We start from the raw sequence: 19,233 nt of genomic DNA on the forward strand, positions 1-19,233 counted from the left end.
AGCATCAGCATCACTTGGGAGCTTGTAGAAGTGCTGAATTTGGGCCTCTTTCTAGACCTACTGAATCAGAATCTGCATTTAACTAGAGTCCCGGGTGATTCACATGCATATTAAAATTTGAGAGGTGTTGTTTTAGTGGAGAGAACACTGATTTAGGAGCCAGAAAATCCATGCCCTAGTTTTAGAACTGCCTCGTCTGACCACAAAAATTTAATTGGGTAAAGCGTTTACCCCACTGAGCTTCAGTTTCCCACCCTTTAAATGGGGATAAGAAATTAATTTATAAATATAATGGAATTATAGTTAGAATTCCAAAGGGATTAGGAAAAAATAGTTCTGGGTAACACCAAGAAATTTTGGAAAAAAGAATAACATAATGGGGGGGCTGCCCTTATATTTTAATGTCCAGACTGCCTTTAATATCTGGACTGCTACATATTAAAACATACTGAAAATTCATAATAATTATAATAGCATGGAACTTACATAATACTAGACAAATTTATGGCACAGATTAGAAAAGTCAGATACAAATGCAAATGGATGTATATATTTAGCTTATGATCAAGGTGGCATTTCAAAACAGTGGAGAAAGAATGTAGTAGTTAATAATTATTCCTTTCTTCATCGTACTTTATTGTGTATATGCAATATAATTAATTTAGCTAGTTAAAAAAAAATTATTCCTGGGACAGTTAATTATTTTTGGAAAAAAAGAAATCAGGTCCTTATTATATGGACATAAATTCCAGATGGATTTCAGAGTTAAGTAAATATGTATTTTTTTAAAATGAAACTTTGAAACAAATGGGATAACATATAATTGAGTAGTTATGTGATTTTAGAGTAGGGAAGGACTTTGTAGATAGTCTTTTTTTTTTTAAGGATTTTTTAATTCAATTTTTCCTTTTTATTGTGTTAAAATATACATAAAACTTACCATCTTAACCATTTATAAGTGTACAGTTCAGTAGTCTTAAATATATTCACATTGTTGTGCAGCCATCAGTATCATCTATGCCCATGATAGTTCTTTTGGTTTTTTGGGGTTTTTTTTGAGGAAAATAGCTAGATTTGGATATGTTAGAATTAAGAATTCATACTGGCAAGAAAGTATTTCAACCATTTCAATTCCTAGGTATCTACCCTAGAGAAGCCTTGCCACAAGTATACCAGGAGATAGGTGGTAGATCTAATTTTAACAACATTATTGCTCTTAACAGCAAAAACATATAAATGCCCAAATTCCTACTTACAGAAGAATGTATAAAATGTGCTTTGTTCATATAAGTACTCTTTCAGCAGTGAAAATGAATAAGTTGCAGTTACATGCATCAGTCAATGTGGGAGAATCTCAGAAACAACATAAAATGCGGGAGATTATAGAAGGATATATAGATGGTCATACCATTTATTATAAAAGTTAAAAAGCAAGCAAAGGTAACCAATATGTTGTTTAGGGTTTTATATACATCAGTAATAATGTAAAGAAAAGCAAGAGAATGATGAAATACAAACAATACACAAAACAATTCAAGACAGTGGTTCCCTCAGAGAGGGGCAGTAAGGGGTTGTGATGGGAATTACTACATAGGAAGCTTCAAAAGAATTGATAATATTCACTTTCTTACATTGGGTTCATGAGTATTTGTTTTATTTTTAGGCTTTATTATTTACATATGCTGCATATGTTCTTTTGTATGTACTGAATATTTTATAATTAAAAATAAAAACCCAGCTCACTAGAAACAAAATTAAAAAACAGACTAGATGCGGGCAAAAAATAAAAAATTGAAAAAACAACAAAAACAGACTATAAACCAGGGGAAAAGTATCTGTAACATTAGTATACTTAATATATGAAGAACTCAAAAAATACTTAAAGAGCATGAGTAGTAATTCACAAAGGAAGAAACATAAATGGTGATAAACATGAAAAAGAGTTTACTATTGCCGTTAATCGAGGCCATGCAAATCAAAATAATGAGATAATATTTTTTTGCCTATCAAGTGGGCAGAGATTAAAATGCAGATAATAATTCTTGCCCTACCTGCTTTATAAGGCACTTGTATCAGATGAAGTAATGTATATGAAAGCCCTTTGCACATTAAAACATATCACCAAATGAACATTGTTGCTGTAAGACAGTTCAGTTGTTCAGAAAGAACTGATGGAAAGTGGAGAGCTAATTAAAAGAGTTAAAGGGCAGCAACAACAGGGGATGACTTAATCAGATCACTTAGAGGATTGGAGATTTGTGAATTTAAGTGAGAACCTAGAATCAGAGTGTCAGAACTGAAAGTACCTTAAGAAGTATTCGATCAACCTTCTTGATTTGACAGGTGAGGGTGGTAGATACTGAGGCCCAGAGAGAAAGGTTTTTGCTTAGGATCACAGTTGTTTCATGGCTTGGGCAAACATGTTAAACCTTTTCCCACCAAATAACTCCTATCCCATCTCCCTTCCTCTTTTCCATCTCTCCCTTCTGGTATCTCATCATTTCCCCTTCCCCTTTTATTTTCCTTGCTTCCTTTCCCTTTGTTCGAGTATATATTTGAAGTTTTATTACAATTACTGTGTAATTGTATGTTTCTTATACTTAATTTATAGGGGGGGGATATAGAATTTGTTTCTCTTTTTAAAAAACGAATAGACATGTTTCTTCCTTATGCTCCTTGATTAGTAACATCTTTCTCCCCACCCTACCCCAACCTCTTATAGAGGGCTTCTGATAGAAAAGAGGTCATCTATCTCTATGCCCACAGACTGGCTGGCAAGGGGAAGAAGTGTGTAAATGAGTCTTTATCTGGGTTGAAAGTCTCTTTATCAGTTATTCTCAGAAGGAAAGCCCTTCTTAAAGCAGATAATTATCTGTTCAACAGAGATTCTAAAGAGAAAAATTCCAAGTAGCAGTGGTGTAAAAACAATAATGACTAAAGTAAATTGAGTGCTTACTCAGTTGAAAAAAATATTTCAGGCATTGTCTTAGGGATTTTATTTGCACTGTCATGTGTAATGCTCGTAAGAACTCATGAGGATTTTACAGGTGAGAAAACTGAAGCTCAGACAGGTTGAATGACTTGCTGAGTGTTGGAGCTGGTAATTGAAATCTGTTTGTCTTCACAGCCTGTGCTTCCCAGTTCATCTGGTAGAGTCTCAAGTGGCTGAAATGTGCACTACTACCACAAAATGGTGAAGACTGAGTCTGAGAACTACGGCTTAGAGAAACCAGCTTGTAATTTGCCTTAGAAAGCAAAGTCACACAGTGGACATCATCTTGGTGGCTTCCTGAGCAGTTGACACTTAATTCTGTGAGAGTCCTTAGGCTTGTGCTTGTTAAGCTGATTTTGAATGCTAAGCAAGCTTTGAGTTTTAGCAGCAAGGCCTAGAAAGTTCTCGAATTGGAAGGAATTACCATCATGCATCTGTCTCTGGTTTATGCAAGTCCCTCCAGAACTGATAGGAAATGATTCTGAGAACTCATGAGAAACAGTGAAGACTAGTATCAAAAATATGACGAATGTGGTTTCTTACTAATACCCTACTTCCAAGTGAGTCAGATTTTCTTCTTGATATTAATATTGTGATGTCTTTCTTAACATTCACATTGAAGATATATTTGCCCGAGATAAAATTCCTATTGTCGTGGGAGGAACCAATTATTACATTGAGTCTCTGCTCTGGAAAGTTCTTGTCAATGCTAAGGTATGTTTAGTTCACTCGTAATTCAATGAGGAAATGGGTTCTTCTTTCTTTCCGGCTAATTTTAATGGGAGGAAAGTTGACTTTTGCGTATTTCTTATACTCAACAACTGTACTAACTTTCCTACTTAATATTCTGAAGCAAATGCCACCTCCATATGTGAAGTGTGCTTCTCCAGGCTGGCCTAAGGACAGGGGCTGTGTGTGGGAAAAATGCTCCTCTGGATTAATTAGCATCTCCATGTAAGTTAACAGTACATTAGTCTGATTCAGCATTTCCTGGCTGAAACAATCTATATGTCAGGGAGATATCTGACACTAACCATTCTTACAGAGATGCTATTGCGTAGGGTGGGACTTTGCAAACTATAATGTGCTGGAAATTCTGGTCCACTCTTTGGTTACACTTGTTGAGAAGACTAGACTCCTGGATGTGTTAATATAGATGTGTTAGCCTGGGTAGCTTGTACTCCCGACAAGGAAGCAGGGTACCTGAGTACTTCCCTAGACAGCTAGTCCTCTTTCCTCTTTGTTTGCTGTGGCCTCACAGCACTACCATGGTGTATTGGAATTTTCTGTTTATGATCTGTCTCTCACTATATGGCAAGATCTTCTGATTCATCTCTATTCTGTGTTCCTAAACACTTAGTAAAGTGCCTGGCACATACAATGTTTCAGTGTTTGTTGAATTTTTGAATTAAATTTACTACTAAACCTTCATTTAATAGCCCTGGGAGATGGGCACTGAGAAAGTGATTGACCAGAAAGTTGAGCTTGAAAAGGAGGATGGCCATGCACTCCACAAACGCCTAAGCCAGGTGGACCCAGAAATGGCTGCCAAGCTGCACCCACATGACAAGCGCAAAGTGGCCAGGTAAGAAAGCTGGGAGCCAACTGACGCCAAGCCCCTTTAGAGTTAGAGGGCAGTCAGTTCTTAAGTGTGCCTGGGTGAGACAGGTTTGGTAATAGCAGTTAGTGGAGATTGATGTGTTTTAGCTCAGCAGGTTAGGAGGTTAGGAGGCCCAGAGTTATTGCCTCAGTCCAACTCCCTCAATAAATAGTTGCACCCTACTTTGTTGTTGTTACATTTAAAATGCATAATACAATACAGTTTTTCCCTAGGGCCTATGTAATCTTGCTTCATTTTCTATTTGATCTTTGCTTGTATAACAGTTTTCATATACATTTTTTCTGGCATGCAGTCAGCTGACATTGTGATTTAGGTTTCATAATTGATTGTGCAATGCTGAGTTCTGCCCCAGCGGCTTGCCCAGTGGGAGGCAGGTTTTATAAACTGTCTTATAGATCAGTTCACCTTTACACATGGAGACTTTCTTGAATGGAAGAGAGAGATGACCTTATTAGTTCATTAACCATGTTTTGTTAGGTTGCTTTGAAATTGCAGCCTCATGTGTTAGGTATACTTTTCTTTCTTCCTTCCTTCCTTCCTCCCTCCTTCCCTCCCTCCTTCCCTCTCTCCCTCCCTCCGTCCCTCCCTCCCTCCCTCTCTTCTTTCCTAAGATTAGATGGTTTATTTTTTCCTCCATAAATATGCATCTTCATTGGTTCCATATTCTGTTCACTTCTGACTGCATCTTCATTTTATCAGTCATTTTATCTATTTTTTTCCTTCCAGTTTTATTGAGATATAATTGACATACAGCACTGTGTAAGTTTAAGGTGTACAGCATAATGATTTTCCTTATGTATATCATTAAATTATTACCACAGTAAGTTTAGTGTACTTATATAGACACAAAATAAAAGAGAAAGATTTTTTCTTGTTACGAGAACTCTCAGGCCTCACTCTTAACTTTCATGTATAGTATACAGCAGTGTTAGTTATATTTATCATGTTGTACATTACATACCTAGTACTTATTTATCTTGTAACTGGAGTTGGTACCTTCTGACTGCCTTCATCCAGTTCCCCCTTCCTCCACCCCCAGCCTCTGGTAACCACACATCTGATTTCTTTTTCTATGAGTTTGTTTGTTTTGAAGTATAATTGATCTAGAACACTATGTTGAGTCCTAATGCACAACATAGTGATTTGATATTTCTGTACATTACAAAGTGATCACCACTTAAGTGTACTCTTCTGTAGTGCCGGAAGCGATACCTTATCTGGCAGAGTAGAGGACCTACTATATGGATGGTTATACACATTAGATATTTATAGCAACATTTGGTATTGACAGGGGTTATGAAGTATTCCACTCAAATGAGTGTTCTAGATCAGTGTTTCTTAATCCTTTTGTATTATCCCCCCTGCCCCTGAAGCCTTTTTAGAAATTTTTTTCCTAATTGTGCTTCCCTCCCTCCCCTCCGTGAAATTTTAATACTGAAGAATAAGATTTTGGGAGCGGGCCACACATCATTGTAATATCTAAGGTTTTTTTGCTCCCTTGAGGGCAATATCACCCTGTTGATAATGCATATTCTAGATAAATGAAGTTTATACTTTCCAGTATCCAGACATTTTATTTTTAAACATTTAAATAGAAATCTTCCAAAAACTTTTTGGAAAACTCAGGGACACTCTGATGAACATTCATTTTTGTATCGTTTTATGGTATGAGTCTAGAGCTTGGTTGTTACTATCTGCTCCTTTTATTAATCAGTTCTTATCATTTCTCCTTATTTTGTGACTTCTAAACTAATAATGAGTTGAGAATGTGTTTTCGTAAGAACAGTAGGTTCTAAGCAAGAGCTCTAGAGTCTCTAAAAGAAGATTGGAGGACTTCCTTCATCTTTCTTTTAGTTTGAGGCTGTATTCTAGCCTCCAGATAAGTAAGATATCTATTACATTTTTCCCTCTTAGGTCCTCTCTGAGTGACCAGTGATAGGGAAAGACGAGGGGTCTCTACTCTTGTGTTAGGGTTTCAGGAAGTAGAATTGGATCAGGAAGGGAAAGATCACTTTCAAGCTGATAAGTTGCAATCACCCAGAGTGGTAGAGTATAGATTTGAGAGTTAAATTACCTAGTGCTGCATAACATAATAGATGCTGACAGAGTGGATAGTGGCTTAAGAATAAGTGTGTAGTTCTTTCTTCAGTGATCTTTGTGCTAGTAGAGTACTGAATTAGTCAGAAGCATTTTTCATTAATTTTAGACATATTTAAAAAGAAAGTTGATGAGCTGGATATACAGCATACTTTTGTACTGTGGGAAAGGCATTCCAGCGAGACTAGACTTGTTGGCTTATAGCAAAGTGTCCCAGACAAGCTTTTACTGCTTACCTGAAAGTGAATATGTCCTGTTCTCTTTGTGTAGTAGAAACCTGTTGTTTCTGAACCTGTTTAACTGATTTCAGAAAATTTTATATATGTTTAGAATAGTTTTATTTCTTTCTTTACCTAAAGTTTTCTTTAGAACCCTTTTCTGAGTAGCTATAGGTTTGCAGTAACCCCAGACCTTCATGTGTTCAGGGGCTTATGCAGTGAAAATGACAGTGAGGTATTCTATAATAAATAGCCTCTCCCCTGTTTCTCTTGAGAAGTAATATTTCCTAATGGTTGTTATGGGTGTGCCCACCCTCCCCTTTCAAATGACTTAGGAGCTTGCAAGTGTTTGAAGAAACAGGAATCTCTCATAGTGAATTTCTTCATCGTCAACATGCAGAGGAAGGTGGTGGTCCCCTTGGAGGCCCTCTGAAGTTCCCTAACCCATGCATCCTCTGGCTTCATGCTGAACAGACAGGTAAAAGTCCTTTGGTGTCCTAGAGTTCATCCGAGACAGAGCTTATAGTAATACGTTACTGTATATAAAATCTTTAGAGTAAATCAACTATACTTCAATAGAAAGTTGTTTTGAAAAAAAAAATGCTTTAGAACTATGAGTGGCTCATAATAAGCACTAAACAAGTGTTAGCTATTCATTTTATTATCATGATCATTATTCATTGACTTAGTAAGACACAGTGCCATTTCCCTAGGTATCTTTCTGGAAAGCAGGTAAAGGTAGCCCTGGCATTAGTATAACATGAGATGAGTATAAGATTAGTATAAGATGAGGATGAGATAAGATGGGATGGGAAAGAGACTGCCATCCAGAGAAAATCCAAAGGAGAAAGAGAAGGAAGGCTCCTGTGGAAGGAGGTCTGACTCTCTGGATTGGCTAAAGCCTGGATCACTGATTATTTTGGAATCAGTAGGCCTGAGAAGTGGGAATGATGGTTAGCCAACTAACTGATGGTATTTCTTTTTGGTTTTTTGCTAATGCCCTGTGATAATAGTAACTTCTTTATCCAACACACATAACAGCAAGCATTCAATGAAGTGTCAAGTGTTCTACATAGTACTTGGATTTCAGAGATGAATGTGAGACAGTACCTGCCCTTAAGGAGCTTCTGGTCTAGTGGGGCAACAAATAACGAGGTAGATACTATGTTGTGATAAACGCTGGGCTAGAAGGTGCTGTGGGGCCACAGAGAAGGGATGATGAGCATTTTCTGGGGGGGGTCGGGGACCAATTTGTAAAGGTAACTTATGAGCTAGGTCTAGAAAAATGAGATCGTTATGGGAACAGGCGGTATAGTTTCGTGATTAAGAACATGTCTCTGAGCCAGACTGTCTGGATTCAAATTCCTGCTCCATCATCTCTGGTTATGTGAGTTTTAAGGCAAGTTGGTTTACCTTTCTGTGTCCCAATTTTCTCTTCTATAAAATGGGGATGGTAATAATAGTACATATCTCATAGCTTCGTTGGGGATTAGATGAATTAATAATACATGCAAAGTACTCAGAATGTGCCTGGCACACGGTGAGTCCTCAATAAATGCAAACTTTTTAGGAAGATAGAAAAAAAGGTTATTATCATTGTAAGCCAAGAAATAGCAATGGCAGAGATGTAGAAGAACATAATTGAAATGGTGGAAATTTGTTGTTAAATTAATCTCAAATTATATTATCTCAAACTTAAATTATAAGGTTATAGAAAAAGGTGATGTTTTAATAATGAACATTTTGTAAATAAAAACATGTTACAATGCAGCATCAAACAGTGGTATCTGATTCATAATAAAGCTGTGTTTGACCACCACATTGGAATGATTATCACCTCTCACTCTTTGCTCCTTTGTCTGGCTCAGTGGTTCCAGATATACTTAGGATGGCTTTGGTTTAAAGTTTCTCATTCCTATTTAAGGTGTCATCTGAGAGTTCTTAAATATGAAATAGCATAAAGTTAGAGTAACAAATATAATGGAAAAAAGTAAGAGTAAAACGGGGCTCTCAGCTGCCTGTAAAATAAACAATGGATATATATTCCATACAAGAATAAAATATTTCTTCTTCCTAGTAGCTGTAATTGTGTGCTCTTTACATAAGAAGAAGACATGCCTCATTCTGGCTGTTTTTATTGAAATTGCAGAGTTTTAAGTGTGACTAAATATAATTATGAATTATTGTATAATCTTTGGACTCTGAACCTTTTCTTCCATTTGAACAAATTCTCTTCTTTGTGGCAGCCTATGCATTCATCATGTATAGTACACACCTTCGGCAGGCTTGCTGGTTGATGGGTTAATTTGATTCAAGTTCTAGATGAGCGCTTGGATAAGAGGGTGGATAACATGCTCGCCGCTGGGCTCTTGGATGAACTAAGAGATTTTCACAAACGCTATAATGAGAAGAAAGTTGTGGAAAACAGGTGAGAATTTGGCTATTACTTTCACCTACTCTCCATCCCTTGCTTATGGTCAAAAGACCGTAAACATATAATACTGGCTTTGGATCTCCTTGTTTGCTACCCTTCATCATTGGAAGGAGGTTTGGTGTACTTGTTACAGTTGCAATTTTCTAATCTCAGACATTCCCAGGAGTTAATTTTCAAGGGAAGTAACCTGGGAGCTGGTGGGGGAAGGTGGAGGAAGGATTTCAGAGAGGTAATAACTGCTAAGGATCTCAATTTCCTCATCTATGAGATGAAATGGCTCAGCTAGATCATCTCCAAGGCCCTGCTAGCTTTCAGATTCAATGGCTCATCTGCTGATGCTCTCCTGTTCCCAGCCAGGACTATCAACATGGTATCTTCCAATCAATTGGCTTCAAGGAATTTCACGAGTACCTGATCACTGAGGGAAAATGCACACCAGAGACTAGAAACCAGCTCCTAAAGGAAGGTGTGAATTCTCCATCTAACCTAGCCTTGGACATCCTTGGGTGACAGAGTGTCCTGCTGCTATGGCCTGAGAAGGAGCTGAGGCTAAAAGAGACCCAAATGGCCTTCAGCTCAGAATTGAGACTTTCACCTACCAAGTATCCACCAGTGTGCTGACGTGGCTAGTTTTCTCTAATGCTGGGCTGGATGGGCCTTCCTTTCAGCAAAGTGAGAAGTGGTTAGATAGAGGTTCTTATATCTACCTTGTCTTTCAGGTATTGAGGCTCTGAAACAAGTGACTAAGAGATATGCCCGGAAGCAAAACCGATGGATTAAAAACCGTTTTTTGAGCAGTAAGTGTCCTTGTTTTTCCGTATGCCTTGGGTCTGCTTTCAATGGAACATAGATGTTCTCAGCTCACCCAGAAAGTGAACTTTAGTTTCTGGATCTGTTCTAAGATTTGGGACCTGACCTGGGAGATTTTGCATAAGTGATTGTCCAGGGGTATTTCCCTGTGATGCCTCAGAAAACAGTTCTTCCCGAGGAAGAATCTGCCTTATGCCTTGAACACATGAGTGCTGGCTGCAAACAGGGAAGAACGAAATAGCAATACCTTCTTAGCGGATTTGGTGCTCAGGGTTGATTTTAGCTTCAGATTTTGTACCTGAAGAACAGTCAGATTTCCGTAGGGAGGCTTTCCTAATTAAAATGGTTTTGGGGCCAGATAAGTAGTATAAAAAGACAAAACTTTCACCGATTCTCCCAGCATCGCTTCTGTGTTCAGATACGTAGTGCTTCAGGCTGCTGCAACTCTTAACTTCAGTTGAACAGCACTTTTAAGGAAAAGGGAATGAAATTCTCATTCATTGGACCCTGTACTGCATCCTTAGCACTAAATTTGGTGCCATACATATGTTACTGAGCCTTCAAGGTGGGTGGTATTCTTTTGTTTTTGCAGATAAGTAAATAGAGGCTTAGAGAAGTTAAATAACTTGCTAAAAATCCCCTAGCTAATAAGCAGTAGAGTACTGAATGCAGGCCAGACTCTGAAGTCCACGCTCAGCTTTACACCATGCTTCTTATTTCCTTTAGCTATAACTTTAGCTGGACAGCATTAGTATTGGGCCTTGGGTAAGAAATTGTGTGGTTACAAACTAAAAGGAGATTAATTTAAAGGAGATTAAGCATAAGTGAAACCCTAGTTTTATCTTTTGGGCCCTTTTTTAATATGTTTTTGAATCATCCCTGTTTACCTTTTGCCATTGGATTTCTGCTTTCAGTTACAGATACGTACAGCTGAGGTCTCCCCCACCTCCTCCTCAGTGCCTCTGAACAGAAGCACCTTGGGCCATGTTGTTGACCCTTGATTCTCTCTCTCGGTTCTCACTCTCTGCTAGAGCTCTCCAGTGTAGTTCTCACGCCAAGGGGCTTTTTACACTTTCTTGTACTTACCTTGCTTTCTCTGCATGTCCTTTTAGATAGAAGTCTTTGTGTCAGCTGAAACAAAGTTCCCTACTACAAATTTCTAATGCAGCTTCTCTTCTCCACAGGGCTAACAATTAGTCTGTAACAAAAGATGGGTTTTTTTGGGTAATGATTTGGAACTTCTTCCTGTGGTAAAGCCACAAATAACTCCCCCATCTCTGAGCCATGAGGGCTTGATGGCACAGTGCATCATATGCCCGTTCCTCATTCATGTGTGTGCCGGCGCAGTCCTGGTGCTAGAGTGAAAGGCACAGCTGCCCTGTAAATCAGGAGCCGTGTGTGATTGGCCAAGGGCTGGTCTGCTGGGATAAGGTTCTGGCAAGAAGCCAGAGGGACTTCCCCACCCCAGCTTGGCCTTGGACCCAAGCCAGAAATAGCAGCTGGGAGCCGAGAACTTGTTGAAAGGTACTTAGACAGGGCACAGAAGCCCAACAAAGGACTTAGAGGGGAAAGGAAAATATAGAGTGGCCTGGAAACAGGTGCAGAGCTTAGCCAAGGCCAGGTGTGCTGTGGATGCTGCCTGCACCCTCCCAGTCTCACCTTTCCGTGCGGTGGCAGGTGCAGCCCAGTCCAGTTTATGAAGAATCTTATTTGTGGTTGGCACTATCAAAAGGCCAGCACCTGCCAGCCGTTGGCATTCTGAGGACTTTGATGTTTTTGTCCATGGGGCAGTGCTCTTTGCCTTTAGGCAACTGACTTAACCTAGATGCGGAAGGCAATTTAGTATATCCACAGACTGGGGAAACTACCAGCAGAGACTAAACGTAGTTGGCTCAGATGGATGAAATGCCTGTAGCTATACTTCCGGCTACCTCCAGTCTTATCTCCCTTCAGAAGTATTTACCAGAGGGTATTTCTTGAATACTCCTCTAAATCTGTTTCTTAGAAACAGGGCTCAACTAGTTCAATTCCAAGGCTTTTTTCTAATTTTCAGATTCAGCAGCTCACTGGTTGATACTCTGCTGTTGCCAGCCCATGATTATCAGTATGGTATTAATGAGTTTCGTGAATGCTAGACTGCTGAAGGGATGTATACGAACCTGAGACTAAAGAAAGCAGTGAACTCTCTTGCCACAGAGTGACATCACTGTAAGATGATATGGACCTTAGAACAGGCACTCACTTCAAGCTGCTAATTGCCTCCTGTCACGTGCTACCTTTATATTGTAGCCCATACAGTGGTCACTAGAGCTCTTACTCTATATTGTTTTCCTGACTGATCTGGAAGATCCTACACCTGAGACTCTGGATTATACAGCTAGACTTACTGGCTGCAGACCAGTCAGCCTTCTGGGTCTTCCTTGGATTGTGTGTAGCTGTTTGGTTCATGTTTCCGGTTAGATTGAATGGCACGGTCAGAATGTTTATTTCTTTGACCCCATATGTTCCCCTTGAGGATTTTGGAGTCCGAGGAGCAGAATAGATTGGGTCTTGGAGGCTGACCTCTCACAGCCTTTCTTTGTCATCATTAGGACCTGGGCCCAGTGTTCCCCCAGTATATGGCTTAGAAGCATCTGATGTCTCCAAGTGGGAGGAGTCTGTTCTTGAACCTGCTCTTGAAATTGTGCGAAGTCTCATCCAGGTGATTATTGATCATGGTACACTGTCTATTGTCTGGTTTTCACAAAGCTTTTCCTTTGCTGACACCTTTGTTGCTATCCTGGGAACCAAGCATTCTTTTCCATGGCATAGAGCAGAAGGCTGCTTTGAGATCCCTGGAGGCTGCATTTCTACTTTCACGTTCAGAAAGGCTGTTGTTAAAATCTCTTCACAGCCCACCTGCTCTCTGGGATGAGAAAAAGGAATCTTGGGAAAATCTCACTCCTCTTAATATCAGAGTATGATATCCAAATCTCTTTGAATCAAATGCTTCTCCCCCATCCCTGCCTTGTTTTTTTCAGGGCCACAAGCCTGCAGCCACTCCAGTAAAGATGCCAAGCAGTGAAACTGAGAACAAGAGAAGTTATCACAAGTGTGACCTCTGTGATCGAATCATCATCGGGGACCGCGAATGGGCAGGTAGAGTCTAGGATAGAGAAATCTGTAAGGGTGGGTCACACTGACTTCATGAAAAATTTAAGGTCTTTGGTAGGTTGAATGCCGGAGTCTGCTTGTTTGTAAAAAAAAAAAAAATGGCCAGATTCCTCTAACAGCCTTTGTTCAAATTTCATGGAGAGGCCTTCTCAAACGGGAGAGTTATCTCTGTATTCTCAATTTCAAAGGAAGATCATATGCCCTCTAGCTTCAGCTAGAGTAGCTATTTTACTGAGAGGTCTGCAGTTAACTTGCCAGAGCTCCTTTGACTTTCATGATCCTGCCTGAGTAGTTTCTTGGTCTCATGTTTAGACCTCAGTGGGGGTGAGGTAGGATTGTAAGGGAAGCCAGGCAACTCACCCAGGAGGCCAAAGGAGCAGAAACAGCTGGGAGGGAACAGGAAGTGCAGTTACTCCTCCTGAGCACATTCTTCAAAGGTGGTGTCTCTCCAGTAACTTTTAAGGTAATACGTTGAAATGGTGTTGCTTGCAAAAACTGTGATGAAAAGTGTTAAGGGAAACTGTGTGAAAGCAAGACAGTTAGACACGCAGAAAGACGGTGGTCAAAGGGTACTGTCTTCTTCATAAGGCGCTCCTGACCAACCCAGGAACAGCCCTGCACCGAGGTTCTAGTTCCCTGTTTCAGAGCCTGGATCTGTCTTTGCCATCGAGTCACATTGCACTCCCCTGTCCGATTTCTGCAGTCATCCAGCAAAGCTCAAAAGGGCCTTAGCCTCTAAGCCTTGAATTTACATTGTATTTAGAAACTTGTTTAAGGCTCACTCCTTTTAGGCACAAGTAGGGCTTGTGTTTTACCCAGCGGCTGGAATCCTGTTCAGAGTACTGCTTTGCATGGCGTTCTCATAGACGTGGATTTTTTCCCCCCATACCAACCAATAGAACGATTAGTTCTATTAACTGTTAACTCTGGCAAAAGGAACTGCATTGTCAGAGACTGGGGATGGCTGTGATTGCCCAAGCAGCAGAAGAAGCCTCGATTATCGTTGGTTCATAATGATGAAAGGGGAAGAGAAAGAGAGTGTCTGATTGTTTTTTCTAAAGGAAACTTAGTGGTTTGATTTGTCGAATGTCCTTCAGGGATTGCCACAGAGAAGCAACATTTGTGAGCCTTTGTGAGCGTAGCTTGTGTAAGCCCTTCTATAGTGCCATCTGTCAAGTCCTTGCTCTCCCATCTCCTGCTGCCATGGAGAGTCAGTCCAGAAGGCCACTTTTTGCCATAGGCTCTAGCTGGAGGCAAAGCTGACTTTTTCCCTTAAGTAAACTTTTCCTTGACTTCTAACCTCTTCCTTACCTACTTTTGCTTCCAAATCCCTAAAAATGATGTTTTAAGTATAAAAGAGAATTTAATCTCATTGTCTATCTTCATAGGTGTTTCCAAATAAGCTTTCCTTGAAAAAGAACAGGATGGTAAAAAGGAGCTTGTGTGAGTTAGTCAGAAGCTGAGAACTGTCTTTGGGGTGAGAGGTCAGAAATTGATATCAGCCAATAGTAGCTTTTCAGCTTTACTGCTTCTGTGGACCCTTGAAAGGGATCATCAGAAAAGAATACTTGCTGTGATCTCTCTGGTGCATTGTGTGCTGGAGAATGCGAGTAGCTGAGTTGGTCATTCAGATGGCTTATCTGACCCAGGCATAGGGATGTCACATCAGGAGGGGCAACCTGAGCGAGCTGGTTAAGAAGAGGCAAGGGCGGCTCTGGGTACTGTAGGCCTGAGCCATCTGTCCTGCAATACAGATAAGAATTTGGATTTGTAATTTATTTATTTATTTATTTATGTATTTATGGCTGCATTGGGTCTTTGTTGCTGCGTGCATGCTTTTCTCTAGTTGCGGCAAGCGGGGGCTACTCTTCGTTGCGGTGTGCAGGCTTCTCATTGCTTCTCTTGTTTTGGAGTACGGGCTCTAGGCGCACGGGCTTCAGTAGTTGTGGCATGCAGGCTCAGTAGTTGTGGCTCGTGGGCTCTAGAGCGCAGGCTCAGCAGTTGTGGCGCACGGGCTTAGTTGCTCCACGGCATGTGGGATCTTCCCGGACCAGGGCTCTAACCCGTGTCCTCTGCACTGGCAGGCGGATTCTTAACCACCGCGCCACCAGGGAAGCCCTGGATTTGTAACTTTTGAGCTGTGTGAGTTGAAATGTATCTGTAACAGGCAGCCCCAGATGGGAAAATTGAGTCTGGAGCCCTGTTCTGGAAAATTGGCACTCTTTTTGAGCTATAGGTAATCTGAAGAGCTTACCTGCTGTGTGACCTTGGACATAATGTAAGACCTCTGAAATCAGTCTCCTCCTGTATAAAATGAGCTGAATAATACTGTCCCGCAAGATTGTTGTGTGGATTTAGTGATATAAAGCCCCCAGCAGGTATATGTGATATGTGGTAGCTAGTTTGCTAGCTAGCTGGCCATATGACTTATTCTTCTTTTAAAAATGCTAAGCAGCTGTACCAATACATGTGTTGATCCTGTTATTGTTAAAGAAAGGGATTGTATAGTTAATTTTGTATGCTTCCAGGATTATTTGTAGAAAATCCTAATTTTTTTTGTTTGTTTTGCCTTAGCACACATGAAGTCCAAGTCCCACTTGCACCAACTGAAGAAAAGAAGAAGGTTGGACTCAGATGCCATCACTACCATAGAGAGTCAGAGTATTTCCCCAGACCATGATAAAGAGCTTAAAGAAAAGGGATCCCTAGGGCAGAATGATGAAGAGCTGAAATCCAGCGTTTAAGGGACTTGTCCAGTGGCCTTTGCAAAGGTGGCGGGGGTCCAGTTCTTTCATTCAGTGGTGTGGTTTTATTTTTTTAATTTTTTATTTCTTTTCTTTTTTTTTTTGGTGGTGTGGTTTTAACGTCTCATGTTCTCTGTCATGGAAACAGCAGGCCTTGTTAGCTCCTTGTGTGGCTGATATGTCTGGTCTGGTAATGAGTTTGGGAAGGGCTTTTTTTTTTCTTTTAACCGTAAAGTTTCTGTTTTTGAAAGAGGCACAGATTGCACTTTTTTACATTTGATCTTTTTGGTGATGAATACTGGGATTCACTGTATCCCTTAAAAAAAGTTTTATGTCCTTGACTCTGGCTGGAAATATCTAATTTCCGGACACTTGTATAGATGATTGAGTTATTGTGAGCCACAATTCAAGAGTTCTGGATTTGGGTGAATTGCAGTAAAGGATCAGCCCCAGGGAGATAATTAAGTGAACCAAACCAGTTTTTAGAATTCCATCGAGACGGAGAGAATCCAACTGAGGTGGTTGTGACATGGAACTTGAAAACTGAAGACTGACATTTGTTGAGCTCCTCCTGTGTGATAATCACTGCTATCTTTCTATTGAGTTAGGAGACTATATTTTTATTGAAAGTTAAATAAAGAAAAAGTTTGCAAGAACCTCTCTAGTCCTTAAAAAGATGTTTATGTTCATGTCTAACTTATATACAGTATGCTTTGTTTTCAACATGAGAGCTTTTTCTCAAAGTCGATGTTCTTAATATGCTATCTATTTGTTTATTTAGCACATGTTTATTGAGCACTTACTATATTCCTGGAAAACATCTGGAGAGGATCTTTTTTTTTATTGGAGATTTGTTATTTCCAGTTGAAGCTCTCTTGTTGGAGTGACCTGAGCTACCAGCAACGTGAGTATACATATATATGAATATAACATAAAATTAAACATTTTTAAGTTTGCAATTCAGCAGGGTTTATGTTGTGCAACCAGAACTTTTTCATCACCCCAAACAGAAACTCTGCACCCATTAAGCAGTAACTCCCCACTCAAGCAGTATTATATTTGTTCTGAATCTACTATTTGAGAGGCCCTAGAGTAGGCTAGAGGGATACAGAGATACAATGAAATGTGGTTCTTGCTTTCAGGGAGCTTGTGAATATCTTATATATACACAGACAACAAATTTAGGTAAGAGACTATCAAAGACCGTAAGAGCTGTATAGAATTTCACTTTGGAGGGAAGAGGGGAGGGATCATGGAAGAAGGCGCATTTCTGCGGGACCTGAAAAAGCAGTTCTTTGTGAATGTATGTGAGCTAGCTATGCAAAAGTTTTATTTTTTCACTAGATTTTTTTACATAGTTCAATTTTCAAAAATCAAAATGATATAAAAAGACAAAGACATTCATTGAGAAATCTCGCTCCTACCTCCATCCCCTTCTCCTCCCATAGATAATCACTTATTAGTTTTTTTACATACCTCTCAAGTGTTTTTTTTAAGTATCAATAAATATGAACAAATACAAATATATATTCTTATTTCTTCCCCTTACCCAAAAGATAACAAATAGCACATACTGTCTTTATCCGTTACCTTACCTGTTGGCAGTACCTGGGTGTGCATGGGTTTCCCCTGCCTCCTCTGGTAGGTCTCCCGTTTCTGCTCTTTACCACCCTCCCAAGGGTCCCCCAGTTGAGCACAGGCCATAAGCATACTGAACTTCATTCAGATGCCAGGGTTAGGCCAAAACCAGCCTCTGAGGAAATCTTAAGCTATGGCCAGCCCTTTCATTCAGCCAGCAGATATTTTAGAACTTACTATGTGCCAGGTGCTGTGCTAGACTCTGGGAATTCAATGATCAAAAAAGTCCACATTGATCAAATAATTACAGCTGTAGTAAGGGCTGTAAAGAAAGGACACTCGCGGTCAGTGCAGGTAATCCACAGTCCTGACCCCGCTTGGTGTGTGGGAGTGTGTGTGTGTGTGTGTGTTGGGAGGTGTGTGTCGAGGTGCATGGTGTGACACAGCAGGATGCTGGGGCAGGAGTCTGAAGCCAAGACTGCACGTGGTACCCTGTGATCTGGAAAGCTGGGCTTCTCAACTTGACTTCAGTGGCTTCTCCTCCCCCAGTCTGCGGGATATCCTGGCCCCCTTGAGTTTTATTGAGACTTACCCACGTTAACTGATTTGAATCTCAAGAATAAATGTATTCTTTGGTCAAAGAAGAAATTGTCATTGAATCCACATCATCTTATTCTTTAGATTAAATGTGTAATTTTCCCAATCAGTTTATTTACCACTTCAGGAGCTAATGGGGTGGGAAGCGGCATCTTCCCACTGGAAGTGGAGGTGAATACTTACTGTGAGCCAAGGGGGACCAAGCAGTTTATATACATTAGCTTCTCATACAGCCCTGGGAAAGAGACGCTGTTTCTATACATGTTTACCAATGGGGAAACGGGCTCAGCAAAGGCACCCAGCTAGTAAGTGGCAAAGCCGGAATTGAGGCGAGGCCACAGAATTAAGCGTTCAAGCTGTTGAGCCCTGTGTTAAGGTGGCTGATTTTAAGGAGGAACATTAGTCTCTGAAATGCTCTTCACACAAGTTGCTAAATATGTTTTAAAGCTTAAAAAAAAGTTTCAGTGGAGAAGCAGGAAAAACTAGTTTTAATAATCCTTCCTTAAAAACCTTTAATCCGTCCATCTGAAATACCTGGAGCAGTAACTTCTCGTTGAACTAACTCACTGCTGTCTCTCTGGCAGTTGGAAATCAGGGATTTCTTGAAAAAGAAGAATCAAAGTGCCCAATATTTAACTAAGTTTAAGGCACTGTGGTTGTGCCTGCTACCCCTGTTCTTAGACTCAGCAGGATGGAATTCCTTTACCAGCAGCAGAGGGCCTGAGGAAGGCAGAACCCTCACTAGGAATCTACTTGGTGCCCTGGCCTGAGGCACTGCCTTGAGGTAGATGTCCCCTCTCTGCCTGCTGCCCTCTGGAATGACTTTGCTGTTGCGCGTAGGGAAGGGAGTAGCTCTGTCTAATGATTTTCCTATATGTAGAGATGAAAGGCTCCTTAGCACCTTCTTGTACGGATGGGGAAACTGAGGCCCAAAACGTGGATGTTCCACAGCCACAGAGCAAGTTGTGACAAAGCCAGCACAAGCCTCA

At 40.3% G+C, this 19,233-nt stretch overlaps 1 protein-coding gene across 1 annotated transcript in view; it reads left to right on the plus strand.

Moving 5' to 3' along the window:
- TRIT1 (tRNA isopentenyltransferase 1) overlaps positions 1–16,714 on the plus strand; it is a 43,562-nt gene extending 26,848 nt beyond the window's left edge. The window contains exons 3-11 of the mRNA XM_061186748.1: positions 3,608–3,706; positions 4,432–4,577; positions 7,264–7,406; positions 9,245–9,356; positions 9,716–9,828; positions 10,082–10,159; positions 12,764–12,873; positions 13,193–13,310; positions 15,900–16,714. Coding sequence (XP_061042731.1) covers positions 3,608–3,706; positions 4,432–4,577; positions 7,264–7,406; positions 9,245–9,356; positions 9,716–9,828; positions 10,082–10,159; positions 12,764–12,873; positions 13,193–13,310; positions 15,900–16,069 — 1,089 coding nt within the window. The 3' untranslated portion in view covers positions 16,070–16,714. The remainder of the gene's footprint in view (positions 1–3,607; positions 3,707–4,431; positions 4,578–7,263; positions 7,407–9,244; positions 9,357–9,715; positions 9,829–10,081; positions 10,160–12,763; positions 12,874–13,192; positions 13,311–15,899) is intronic.
- Positions 16,715–19,233: the final 2,519 nt, after the last annotated feature.

The sequence above is a fragment of the Eubalaena glacialis genome, chromosome 3, assembly GCF_028564815.1.
Source record: "Eubalaena glacialis isolate mEubGla1 chromosome 3, mEubGla1.1.hap2.+ XY, whole genome shotgun sequence".
NCBI lineage: Eukaryota > Metazoa > Chordata > Mammalia > Artiodactyla > Balaenidae > Eubalaena > Eubalaena glacialis.